The 14480-nt window shown below is 35.9% G+C and overlaps 1 protein-coding gene across 1 annotated transcript; it reads right to left on the bottom strand.

Moving 5' to 3' along the window:
• Positions 5564 to 12024, bottom strand: LOC109819888 (ATP sulfurylase 1, chloroplastic-like). The gene is given in 6 exon segments (XM_020385854.1): positions 5564 to 5861; positions 5945 to 6031; positions 6792 to 7052; positions 7833 to 8238; positions 11486 to 11787; positions 11789 to 12024. Coding segments are annotated over 6 exon segments (1395 nt in total). The 5' UTR covers positions 11987 to 12024; the 3' UTR covers positions 5564 to 5720.

The raw sequence follows: 14480 nt of genomic DNA, 5'->3' as shown, positions 1-14480 counted from the left end.
TACAAAAAGCTTTATATGGGTTGAAACAAGCTCCTAGGGCTTGGTATGCTCGCCTCTCTAGTTTTCTTATTGAAAATAGTTTTTCAAAAGGAACAATTGATAACACCCTTTTTGTGAGAAAAATGAAAAATGATTTCATTTTAGTTCAAATATATGTTGATAACATTATTTTCGGTGCTACTAATGAATCCTTGTGCAAGGAATTTTCTAAAGTTATGCAGGATCACTTTGAGATGAGTATGATGGGAGAGCTTACATTCTTTCTCGGGCTCCAAGTCAAGCAAACTAAGGATGGGATCTTCATTTCACAAAGCAAGTATGCGAAGGAATTAGTGAAGAAATTCAAATTGGAGAATTCATACTGATGAGTTGTACTATCAAGCTAGGGGTGTAAACAAATTGGAGGTCACACCAACTGGCGATAGGGTGCTCCGGCAATCATACTGATGAGTTGTACTATCAAGCTAGGGGTGTAAACAAATCTCCAAAGAGGATTGTCTAAGAAATGAGCTCTCATTGTTCCTGTCAGCAATTCATTGGAGTAGTACTATCGGAATGTGACTACTTTAAGCGAGAAGTCATCCCGCAAAGAGTCTCAGTGTTCCAGGGGTATTTCACCAAAATGTCGAAGTCCAAGCCGAGACATTTCCGTAAGAGAAGATCAGTTGTCCAAGATGACGAATTCCCTGAAGTCACCATCAACATGGCTGATAAAGGAAAATCTAAGTGACATTCAAGTAAATCAAATCCCGACTTTTCCCCTGGTGAAAAAGTCAATCCAAGAATTACTCAACGAATGTCTCAACTCCAGTTAGGAGCCATCAAACGTAGGGATTACAAGAGAATGCATGAAGGAATGTCCTTGGAGGATGAACTTTCGGACACTTGTTCTGCGATCCCTTCTGATGATACAATGTCTAGCACGGGGCAAACCAAAGAAGTGTTCATAATCACTCCTGATCGGTTTGCTCAAATGCTTCAAGAAGCTCTAGCCAAGCAACATGAAGAGATTAGAGCTAAGATGAAGACGGAGATGGAGTTGGCTATCCAACAAATAAGAGAATTACAAGCTCAACGGCTTCAACCTCCTGAGTCCAGTCAGCGAGCTGAATCTAGTCGCCACACTCAGAATGTTATAGATGACAGTGATCCAGAAGTGGATAAAGTCATTATGGTTGATACACCTCCTAATAACAATAACGCTGGGGTGATTCAACGGATCCTCTCAATAATAATATTAGGGGTGGTTCAATTGCACTACTAAAAAATATCAAAGGTGACCGAATTGTTTCTGTTCAACATCACTCGAAGAGAGATGAAGACGACGACGATCGAGATGATGAAAGAGCTAGAAAATAAGGTAAATGCCTTGATGTCCGTTCAGGAAGTAAAGAAGATGGGTATTCATTGTCCCTATCTAAGAGAATGAGATTCAATCCCGTACCCGGCAAAATTCAATCTGATTAACTTCACACCGTTTGACGGGAAGAGCTCGCCTACTCAACACTTGATCTATTTTAAGTCTCATTTGGACATGATCTTTGGAAACGAGGTTTTGATGGTCCGGTCATTCGTTGGCACCCTTCGTGGGGCCGCCTTCGATTGGTACCAACGTCTCAAGCCTGAGAGCATCAACTACTGGGATGACATGAAAAGTTTGTTCCTCAGTAATTTCTTTGATGATGACACCGAAGTGTCAATCGGGACACTTCTGGATGAGAAGCAAAAGGATGGAGAGTTAATTTTGTCAAGCATTTCCGTAACAAGGCAATGAATTACAGAAATCCAGTCACAGAGGAGTTCATCCTGCAGACATGCCATAACAATCTCTCCATTAATGTCCTGGAAGCATTGGGGGTCGTGCCTTTAGCCACTTGGAAAGAGTTAAAACTATGCGATAAGCTGAACTCTTTCTTAAAAGAAAGAAAGCTGAGAGAAGCTAACCGACGACACCTATAACCGCTGTGAACGCCAATCAACCGTCACAACAGCAACCCTAGAAGCAACAGAAGACTCCCGATCTAAAGTCTCCGAAAGAGTATTCTTTCGAAGATGATAAAGTTTCAGCCATCTTGAAATACCTCCTTGCCAATGACAAAATCGGGCTACCACCTATTAAAGATCAGGAGGGAGCCAAGAGGATTTCGGGTCCAAACTACTGTGTGTATCACAGAAGGGTTCTTCATCCCACCAAGGTTTGCTTTGGCCTTAAAAACAAAATGCAAGTCTTAATTGACTCCGGTGTCATAACGGCAAAACAAGCCAAATAAGGACATCATATGACTCTGATGAGTACACGAGTATAAACTGCTTCTCCATGTGACTCCGATGAGTACACGAGTATAAACTGCTTCTCCATGTAACTCCGAAGAGTATAAGAGTATAATCTGCTTCACCCTTTCCTCCGAAGGGTATACGAGATTAAACTACTGTAATGACCATGAATTTTCAATACTAGTTAAAATAATTTTTCTGGTATTTAAAATATTCAATTATTATTTTTAAAAGAGTATTTGTATTTTCTCGATTTTTTTAGAATTTTCTATAATTTAAAAATCTATTTTATATTTATTTAAATGACTTTGATAATTATAAATTAACCTGGTGCTGTGAAAACTTTTAAATTAATATTTGTTAGGTTATTATTATTGTTACGTATTATTTGTAAATAATTTTTCCCTAATTAATTTCTTAAGTTTGTTTAATTATACCTTAACCTGTTATATATATATATATATATATATAGTGTATATTATATCTATTATATATGTATATATTTATGAGAATATTTAATGATTTTATTTTTGGATTTTTTTCTTTAAATCGATCTTGAGAAGGATCATTTTAATTTGTTCGCTTTGGACTAGCTTTGGTTTAAAAAAAAAATTATTTAATAAAATTATATATCTTTCTAAAATGGCGGGAGTACAAGCCCTTCCTCAAATAATAAATTAATTATAATAATAGGACTATTATACCTCTATAGTTATGTTAAATGCCATGGGGAGACTAAATAGAATAAAAGTAATAAAAAAATTTAGGGACTTACTAGAATATTGAAATAAGAGTTTAAAAGCTTTTTAGAAAAGTATGGTAAAGTTTAGGGACTTAGTAGATTAAAATTAAAGTTTAATGGCTTCTTAGAATTCTTAGAAAAGTAGAATAACCTTTAGGAGCTAGCTAAACTTTGAGCTCTATAACTTAATGTAATCAGCTTGTGAGCCTATCCTTGAACTAATTTTCGGGTCATGAAAGAAGTATATATTAACCGTTCAGCAACTTGGTCCAAGATGTTAACATTTCACAAACGGGGAACTTCAGAATATTTTTTTTCTTTTACATGAGTGTATATAAGTAAATCAAAACTATACCTATCTATCTATACTATTATATAAAAAACCAAGTGGGAGGGAAATCTAAAATTTGGATGAGTTGTGGTTATGTTCTCATTTTCTGTTATACTTGGAAGGACGAAAAGGTAATTTAACAAGAGGCATCTTTATTTTTTTTCATTTCTTTTTTCCTAGAATATTCCATATATCATACAAACATTTTGTCTTTCTTTTATTTCTTTTTATTTTTTAATTTTAATTTTTATTTTTATTTTTTTATTTTTATTTGTATTTTTATTTTTATTTTTTTGGTTTCCTAGATTGTTTTATACCATACTCCATGAAGCCCATATAGTCACATATCCATTATATTTTAAACTCTAAAGTGAATATAAATAAAATTATAGGTTCCATGTAGTCACATATCCATTATATTTAAAATTCTAAAGTGAGTATAAATAAAGTTATAGGTTCGTTCTAGCAAAAATTATAATATGTATTGCAAAAAGAAAGCTAAACAATATGAGTGAGAGAGAGAGAGAGAGAGAGAGAGAAAAGAAAGCTAAACAATATGAGAGAGAGAGAGAGGAGAGAGAGTGTGTGTGTATATAGAAATTATAAAGTTTGTGCATTACGAACTTAAAATAAAACATATACAAACTATATTAATAGAGGTTAAAAATCTTATCTTTCCATACATTTAAAAAAAACTTTCCTTAGGCTTAAGATATCATCACATTATAATTATAATCAAATCTCTAATCCATTTTGAGATATAGGAGTATATTAAAAAAAGCTTTGCGCCTCTTGCACCTGCATGTGCACTTGCAATAATGCTAGTGGTAGTTAAGTGGAACTTGCAATAATGCTAGTGGTAGTTAAGTGGTATTTAGTTAGCTGAGCCTGTGGTTCTCCTTGTAACTATAACAAGGGAATTTACTTTTTGCAAAGATCACTTTCTAAATAATTTCAATCAATTTACAATTTATACCATTTTTTGGGGTGTTTTCCGATATAGTCAGTGGCGTAGCCAGGAATTTTTTTTGCCTTGGGCAAAAAATCGTTGGGCTACGCCACTGCCAGACTGCCTCCATCACCAGCGTCCCCCTTGGTTTCCACGCGAAGGCGAGCAACATGAGGACGGTAATCTAGGTCACCACCATGGCCGGAATAGCGACGGAGAGGGCGGCGTCCATGGAGAGGAGGCCGAAGACGCCGCCGTAGAGGACGGAGGCGTAGAGGGCCGACCAACTGGCGGAGAAGTAGGAGTTGGAGCGTAGAGGGCCGGCCACTTTCTTGCCCTGGGCAGCTGCTCAGGACAAGAGTACCCTGGCTACGCCCCTGGGTATAGTCCAACAAATATGTAATATTATTAAATTGATTCCCCAAATTATCATATTTTAAATTAGTCCCCCAATCTTTAAGCATTCTGAAATTGGTCTCCCATTTTGTTAGATGTTTCGAAATTAGTCCCTCTAGTTAACACCGGGTTGAAAATTTTTGGGGATTATTCAAAATATGAAGACTCGGGAAGATTAATATAAAAAAATAGAAAGATTCGGGAGACTAATTTCAAAATATTGAAGAGTAGGGGACTAATAATGCGAAAAACCTTTGTTCTTTATTCTAGAAAGTTGATAGACATGTGGGTGACATGGAATTAATTCATGTATTTTGGATGATAGCCAGATCTCTGAAGATTCGGAACAATTTCGTATGCTATTGATAATTGATTGATCAGGGATTGATAGTTTTAACAGTTGAAAGCATCATTTGAACTGATTTAGCCTTTAGTTATCGTTATTTATTAAAAGTCTCTTTCACGGGGTCTTTAGTATTTATATATATATATTTATTCAGAACTATCCGGTCTCTTAATTAGTATTTTAAAACACAATCATCACAAAATTGTAGCTATCCTGAGCTAGTGCTTACCTCCCCCCTCCGGACACATAAATTTTCTTTTCTTTCCAAATACTCCATAAAATTATCATGAACTATTAGGATTTTCAACAAATATATCATAAATCGTAAAGTATAAAATTAAATTTATTGGAGAACAATATCATTAAAAATTTCACGCAGATGGTCAATCTGCGTCTATCCCCAGTTAACCCTCAAAATAAATATCCATAACCAAGTATCTGAACAATTATTATATAAATTTAAAAAAAAATATGAACAATCAGCACAATATATCAAGCAAACACATTTAGTATCCAACACAAATCTGTACAACGACAATTACTTGAAGAGCAACATACACAATACTACTAAACCGTTCACTCTTCTTCTTCAATACAAACACAAATCACACAAGTTTTACTGCCAATATACTTGAAAGCATAATTTCACAAATATCAAGAGGTTTATCTATTAAACAGAAGCTTAGGCATGAACAGGGTTAAGTACTTTATTGTTGCCCTCTGAAGCAGCAACACTGTCATAGTACTCAACCAGCACTTTCCATCCGCCAGGGCACATGAATCCATCCGGTGGGTTCTCTTTGTTCTTTGCTAGGGTTCGCATCTGTGAGAGATAAAATTCGATATTAGCATAGTTGTATCTTGGTTGTTCAATTTTATGTACATGAGTAGATATATTCATTTTACCTTGGTGCCGGAGATGAAGAGGAAGTCCTGAGGCCTCGATGGGTCGAAGAAATCCATTTTGCCCTGGGTTTTATCGTAAGCAGCCACCTGAAATTATGCACAAGTAGATAATTATGCAGAAGTATTGCTGAAATTCGAGAAACATATGAGAATTTTTTGTCAATTGTTCATAAAATCATGGGATCTTTCCCCCTTGCCAGGGGCTAATTCCTCCTTAGTAATTGAGGATAAGTTTGAACCCTATATTAGGTAATGGAGGTTAAGGAAGTTTCAGATGGCTCCAGGTTTTAAGGAAGTACTCTTCTATATGCCATGTTTTCTGTAGTTTTTTCCTTAATATAGGAACTTTATGAGTTTCCTAGTTAAACAAGCTTCAATCATGTGAAAAATAAGGTTGCAGCCTTAGTTGTAGAGAAATCCTACAATCTTGTTACGTAAACCAATTACATGTTTTCCTGCTGTTGGCCCCATGCAAGTTATTTACTTGCATAAATTATCAAGAAAAAATTTAAAACTGTGAAACCCACATGATTAAGAGATTTTACTGCTCCAAACGACCAGTTTGTAGGATTTCTCTACAATCAAGAATGGAGCATGACCGGTTTGTAGGATTTCTCTAAAATCAAGAATGTAGAGCATTCGAAGCCAAGCTTAAGTAAGTGGGTGAGTTGTGGGGTTATTTCCTTTAAAAAAAACTTTGAATATTTATTAACTACTTTGCAGTCGAAATTGGAAAATATGTGGACGGATGAAGTTCTGGCCAATGCAATCAAAGAGCAATAGTCAAGTTTTTTTAAGATTTGAATATTTATTAAACGAACAAGCTTATGAAAACTAGGGGGCTTACCCTGAATGGTAGGATGTTAAGCCTCTCAAGCCCTGGGGCCATGCTTAGTACTTTTTTCCCATGATCTGCATCGTATAAGTCTCTCTTTTCAACCGGATGACTCATACCAGCTGGATCTCTCCCCACAATGTAAAAGTTAGCACCTGCATTTATTCGAGCCTTTGCATGCCACTGCACCTCTGTTGGTCCCGCATAATGCATTGGCGAGGGGAAGATTGCAACCACCGTCGTCTCTGGATTAAGTACACCCTCCTCAAGAACCTATAATAAAATTCATAGTAATAGAACAAGAATAAGACACATATGATTATATCAACATATGACTAGACCAGCCAATAAGACAATAACATGAAATATTCTCTCTGATGATAACCCCTCCCCTACCAGGGACAGGGGATTATATGCAACTTATCCTCCTGAAAACATGAATCCAGGAGTGACAATTGCTATGAATATAGTTGATGATTGATAAGCAGTACTAAAGGTAGAGATTTATTTTATTTTATTATAATTTTTTTGGATATCTGAAATAAACATGTCTTCACATCACAGATAGAGACAACTCTAACAGTGTGTTTGACAAACCAAAAAAATCGAGCTAGGGTTAGTTGTGGACTGGGGTTTCGGTTGGCTTGTGTTTGGCAAAAATCTAGTAGAATTGGCCCAAACTATGTAGGCTAAGAGATGGCCCTTAAACCAGTTTAAAACCGGTCCACCCCCTTGTTTGTTCCTATCCCGGTTAGGATAAAAGAGGGCGAGGACTAATCCAGGCCTGGTATTTAAGGGTTTGCCAAACTGACCTCAAGGGCTTGTTTGGCGTTCAGCAACTCTACTCCTAATCAGGTTAATAGAACTAACCTGCTTAAAGGATAAAATTTTGTTTGGCAAAAACTGAGTCATTTACTCATTTTTAGTTCAAATTAAACTAGTTTAGTTCCAAACCTGGGGAAGTGGTCCAAATCTAAACAGGTTTAGGCTAAAATCAATGCAAGAACTAGTCCTAAGAACTTAAAGTTACTGGAAAAAATCAACCAATCAAACCTTTTCATGTTGCTTCATTCTCGAAGTAAGCGGCACATCATCTGCTTTCGTGTAGCCTCCCAATGGGTGAAGCAATAGAATTGGATTTTTGTAACCCATTTCTAGAAGGCGCCTACGAGTGTCAGTCATGAGCAAAGCATGGCCATTGTGCACAGGATTCCGAAGCTGGAAAGCAAAAACTGCATCAGCTTTGCGCCTTGAGAACTCTTCTCGGAGTTGTGCAGGGGAGAGGCGATATTGATCGAGGCCATCATTGTACTTGATCGGCTCTATCACCTCAAGATCTCCACCAACTAACCAGTTTCCAGATTTTGTTATTGCTTCCTCAACATAGGGAAGTCCTGGGGCAGTTGTTCCCCAAGTTCTTGCAATTCGTTCTTCTTTATTGTGTTTGTAGATCTCAATACTAAAGAAGAGAGAGAAAAATAAAAAGTATGAGTATCTGAAAGGGTGAATGCAATGAAAACATACTGAAATAGATTGAGACAAGTGGACCATGTTCACTTACATTACATGGAACATCTTGACAATCAAAACAACCATGAAGAGTATCTTTTATTTCAAATCTTGCATTGTTTTAGGTGTTGTAACAGTTAAGTGAATGGATAGTCATACTACCCTTATTGGATTTCAAAAAATCAGTGCATGTCTGACTATAAACCTGAATCAGCTCTCTTAAATTTTTTGCCACTGTTATACATATTTAGCATGTAGACATACAGGCTATTCAAATGGGGGACGAAAAGGGAAGGAGGAAAAGGGAAGGAGGGGAAGCCAAATTAGTTGGAATAGGTTGTCATTTATAATAAAGGGTTAAAATAATGATGACTAAAGAAAGAGGAACCAGGACATATTGTACTGGCTTACAGAATATCATGATGAATAGTCAAATGGGGGAAAAAGGACATGTTAAAGTGAAATGCTAATCAGAAAGCATTCCTTCAATGTTTTTGCTAATTAATGGAGTAGCTTTTCGAGAAATATGGAATTACAAGATTTGAGGAGCGTGTATCAAAATAAAGATAGATTTTAGAGAGTAAAATTAGGGAAGAAAGTGAATCATCCAGCATTCTCAAGCATAGTTTTCTAACGATAACTGGATACTCAACTGAACTATGATATATTTATCGAATCCCTGCCAACTTCCAGCAAAAATAACAAAAGAAGGAAACCTAGGAAGAAAAAAGAGGCAAAAAAGGAGGAAACACTTTGAATTCTGAAAGAAAAGGTACAATGCAGATCACTATCTAAAGAAACACTTTGAAATCTGAAAGAAAAGGCACGATGCAGATCACTATCCAAAGATAACCAAATCCCCATCTATCTGAAATATAAACTTGCACATAGCATTAAGTAGAGCAAGTCTATAAGCTGAATTTTCTCACGATGACATATACTAGGATACTGTTATCTATCTGATACATATACTTATATTGCATGAGAAGTACTATAATTTACAAGTTAAACCAGGAGCTTAACAACGTGGAGAAACTCGAGTACCTTCTAGAGAAACTCGAGCATCCAGCGTCCAAACTAAATAAGTACATAAAATAGGAAATAGAAGAAAGTGGACGTGACAGAATGTAGAAGGGTTGAAACATAGTGCAGTATGTTATTAACATGACTCTTCTAGCTAAGAAGTTAGCCTAAAGTCAATGATGGGTGATTTACATATGGTTTCCACTGCTTAACATGTATAAATAAATTCATGCAAGTTTGATGCCTCTTAATCATGTGTCAAGTGGTTCTACAAGAATAGTTTTCCAGTAATAGAATGACTGAGGCAATTGGTTGGTGATTAGTAAAATTTAAAAATACATGAGCTTTTACGTACAACTATTTTAGGGCATGGTGATCTCAACGAATAATTTGCTTCATACGTTTTAGAGGACAAAGATATGATGTGGGACTTCTTAACACTTAATCGGGACACTTTATTTTATATGGTGTATATCACAAATAGGCATATTTACGTATAACCATGAACATGAGTACGTACCCTCGCATATGATATAATATGCAAACATACACAGACGATCGCAAATTGATCGTGTCTGAGCGCGTGCATGCATGTCAACATACAAATGTCAAGTCCAACATGACGAAACAATTCAAATGCACATATAGAAATATATTAACACGCATACGGGGCACCAAACTAAATTAGATATGGAAATAATTTAATCAGTTATTGCATTTTGTAGTCAATCCTTATGGGTCCCATTGGACGAGAAATCTAAATGCTGTCAACCGATAACGTGCTATGACTTATTTAATCTAAATACATGCAATTTGCTCCTCTATATATGGTCTTTACATGCATGAAAGCATGTGTAGTTCTGCTCGAGGATCAATATAAGAGATCATTTGATGATAGTCCTATAAAGTCAACTCATGTCTTCCATTCAAATACCTTTTAAAAAAACAAATGTATTTATTAAAACATAGGAGGATAAAGTAAATAATGTTTTTTTAAAAAACTTAACAGAAATATTCGATGCTTTATTTATAAGAGATGATGAAAATATCCGCCTTTTCTCAGTTACAATAATATAAGTTACTAAGCACAGATTCATCAGGAGCACTACAAAATTCACATAACGACATAAACTGTTTCAAGTCGAAGGATCTATTAAAGTTGATCTGTTAAAATTGAAGAAAGTCATATATGAAAAATCTTCCTATGCTCCAAGGGTATCTTCTTATTAAAAAACCCAAAAAAATATCACGACTTATAATAACCCCAATCATATCAATCCAACAAACTGAGACCAGTTGAACCAACTAAATAAAACAAATCCGCATATACAAAAATAGGCACGAAAGAATAAATTCTCCACCTACTATCTTATGATTTTCTTTTTTCTTGTTTCACTTTCCTCTCATTTGCCTGACCACTTTTTCTCTCCAAAAAATAATATAAATAAAGTATATAAAATAAATAAATAATATATATGTTCACCTGGCGATAGCATAATTTCATGATTTTCCATTAAATGGAGAGTACAATAGGATTCCAGTTTCAGATTTATCCTCCCAAGGACATGTACTGAATCAATAGGTAACTCAACTCAAATTTTGGTTTTTGTGAGTGCTCTAGGAACAAGTTAAACTTTTTGGAAAACAATGAATTTTTAATTCAAAACCCTCTATTTCATTTTTACTCAGGACGCTTAAACTCAACTAGGAGTATTCTTAAACTAAGCTTTTAACATATCAAGCAACAATCATCTGTTTCCATTTTTTTCCTTTGTGAAAAATGTTAAAAGAACAATATTACCATAAAAGTAACAAACCAAACATACCCATTTCGTAAATCCCAAATTAACCACCCCAGTCTACCAAAACAAGCAGTACCCATATTCAAAATCAACATAAAAACTCATAAAAATCATTTTTTTTTATATGAGGGGCAACAGATCCTAAACTAACATTTTAACATATCAAACAACATCATTAGAAGAACAATCTTCACCCAAGTCAATCTTTAGAGTTTAAGTACTCACAAGCTACAAAAGCTTAGACTATGGAATTTTTTTTTTTCCATTCTTAAGATACCCATATTTAATACCAAAATGACAACCCCAAACAAAGCATCACCCAAATCGGAAATCTAACACAAAAGCCCATTAAGAAAAAATCCAAATACTTACTCGTTCAAAATGGCGACAGGCTTGTCTTTTTCATCAACCAGCACAATTCTCCTCCGATCCCCGATCTCCCTCTTCTTCTCTTCGTCGATCGCCAGCACGATGGGCACCGACATGTTGACAACCGACCCGCTGTCGGATCGGATCGAGTTGAAATGAAGTGTTTGGAGGAACTCCGACTCTCTCATGAACCCGTTAAGGGGGCTGGCCCACCCCTCGCTCAGCACGTGGGCCCACTCGAGGTTCGGACCTCGACCAGCACTGACGCGCGGTAGGCCCCCCGCCGCCTCCGCCTCCCTCCGCCGGGATTCCCTTGAGGCCCACCGGGACCACCAGGTCAACAAGCCTTCCGCCGTCGGGCTCGATCAGGGAGCACGAAACACGGGAGGGGCGTTTCGGGAAGGAAACAGGGGAGGGGTAATTTGGGAATAGGGTTTGGTGGCCGTGGAGCTTTGGGGACGAGAATGGGGTTTTGGCGAAGAGGGCTGTCGGCATGGACGCCATCTTTTTTTTATTTTCTCGGAGTGGCGAAGGGAAGTTTTTTGGGCTGTGCTTTAAAAAGTTTCGGAGGTGGGGGTATTTTGGGAATAGAAAAGTTATTGAGTTTTTAATTATGTGGTCCTTTATTTAAACGTTTATTATATCCCACGAGGCACTGTTCAAAGTTTTTGGGTATTTGGTAAGATGAATGAAGATGGGAACCTGGGGTGTGTTAGTTTGATGGATTTGGAGGGAAAACGGTACGAGGATGAATGTGGGCTAGAGTTCTCTTGTCTTTTTATGTGGCGCGCCAATAGCAAAAGAGGATTCGGGGTCTCGTGTTGGTTCCTTTTGATTCTTTGTGGCCAAAATGATAGTTTAAGATGGAGGATTAGGGCCTTTAAGCTAAGATTTGTTCGGTTCTTCGCTTTGAAGATTCACATTAGTTTTTCTTTTTTTCCTTTTTTTTTTTTCATTTTTCCTTTTCTTTTTCCACCTTGCTAAGAATTCCATTGCCGCGACCAAGGTGGAAGAGCAAAATGGTGAGGATAATCAAATATCTAGATAATAACCTTTTTAAATTTGTTAGTAGCTATTTATTACAAATTTTTGGGAGAGTACTAATTTTATTATACTACCACTATTTAATTGATTTTCAAGAAATCTAATTTGTGACCATTTTTTTTTCTAGCCCATTTCTGACTCATTTGTTCAGAAATGAATTTCCTTCTTTTTTGAGGCCTAATGCACTATTCATATTTCTAGAAGTGGGTCTCACATATACTTTTTTTTCCTCTTATTTTTTTTTCCCCAATCAAACAAAATAAATGAAATAATTGTAGGAAATTTATTTCCTACACTCGCTTTTCCTAGAAGTGGGCCTCACATATGCCATGATCACGTGAATTCAAGGCAAGACACAATAGGGGTTGTTAGTGATTAATAAATAATTTTTCTATACCAAATGGAGACTCCAATTCCCCCAATATAATAGGATTTGAACACAATTATTGGTACCATGCAAAAGACTAAGATAAATGTTTCTTGTGACCTTGTTATTCATGGAATCCATTGATAGTGACAAAGACTAATCTAAGATTTTCGAAATTAGTTTCACTATATAATTAACAGTGAAAAAATTTCCAGTTGTCTCCTATAAGTTCACATTTTGAAAAGTGTTATTAATCGCATCATTACGAATACTATCAAATACATATTTCCTAACATATACCACTACGTAATCATTGAGTCAATTATCACTTATTATGTTTTGCAACTTGCTTTTTTATTAACTCTGTTGCAGGAAAAATCTATTTCTAGTTCAATGTGATTCTAGTACCTAGCCAATCCATTTCTTTCCGTACTTATCTATATATATTGTCTAATTAAAAGAGTAAATGAGAACGCTGGAAATAAATATGATCATAAAACTATTACCTCCTACAGAAATTAGGAAAACTTATTTTTATTTAGTTCTTAGTCTCTATTTAATTAAAATTTACTTTATCTTTTTATGGTTATTGATCAAATTCATTAGGCTGTGTTTGGCAATGGGATAAATGAAGGGTTAAGAGGGTTTAACCCTCCATTAACCTGCCAAACACCAAAATTACCTCAAGAGTTAGTTAACCCTCACGTGACCCCAAAAACCCATTTAACTCGTGATTCGAAGGGTTAACAAATCCTTTCAGATAGGCGGAACAAGGCTTAACCCTCCTTCTCACGCGAGGGTAGGCGATGGAAATTTGATGTTGGCAATGGAAATTAGGTAGGCGGTGGAATTTCGCATCTTGGCAGCGGAAATTGGGGAGGCCAGATATCTTTCAGTTATACGGTATGATTCGCATCAAGCAGTTCTTCCCCAAAATCATTTCCCTCTTCTTCTTTCCCTCCAATTTTTCCCTCTAAAAAATTTCCTCCTTCTTTTCCTCAACTATGAATAGTAATATTTTAGGGGGAACAAGAGAGGAATTTGCAGCCGATTGGGATCTCAAAAGACGGGAGGCAAAGAAAAGAGAGGTATGTTGATTTTGCAATATCGATTTGGTTTCCAAATGTTTGTCATACAATCGATAATGTTCATATGAATCTCTTTGGTTGATTGATGTTTTTTTCTCTTATTAAAAGCTTGCTGAAGGATGAAATTTAAGGCTTTTATTCTATATTGTGATGCTACAATTTCAGAAAATATCATTATGAACCATTTGCTTAATTGTTTGTATACTAAAGAAGCTGGCGAAAAAGAAAGTAAATTGAAATGTACCTGAAATTGGAGAACTTGGGTCGATTACAAAATATTCTAGCATTTTAGTTGCAGAGTCTGACCTCTTCTTCTTTGAAATTGATCTCCTTGGTTCTCCTCTTTGCTTGATAGCTTTATGAAATATCTTAGATGGTTAATGGTATGTAATGGTTTAATCTTTATGAAAGTTAGAGAATGTTAATGGTATGTAATGGTTCATTTATAAAGGGTTATATATTTAACCTGCAAGTTTTTATTTGATGTGATTGCATATCA

Source organism: Asparagus officinalis, chromosome 8 (genome assembly GCF_001876935.1).
Source record: "Asparagus officinalis chromosome 8, Aspof.V1, whole genome shotgun sequence".
NCBI lineage: Eukaryota > Viridiplantae > Streptophyta > Magnoliopsida > Asparagales > Asparagaceae > Asparagus > Asparagus officinalis.
This window is presented reverse-complemented; position numbering and strand designations above follow the sequence as displayed.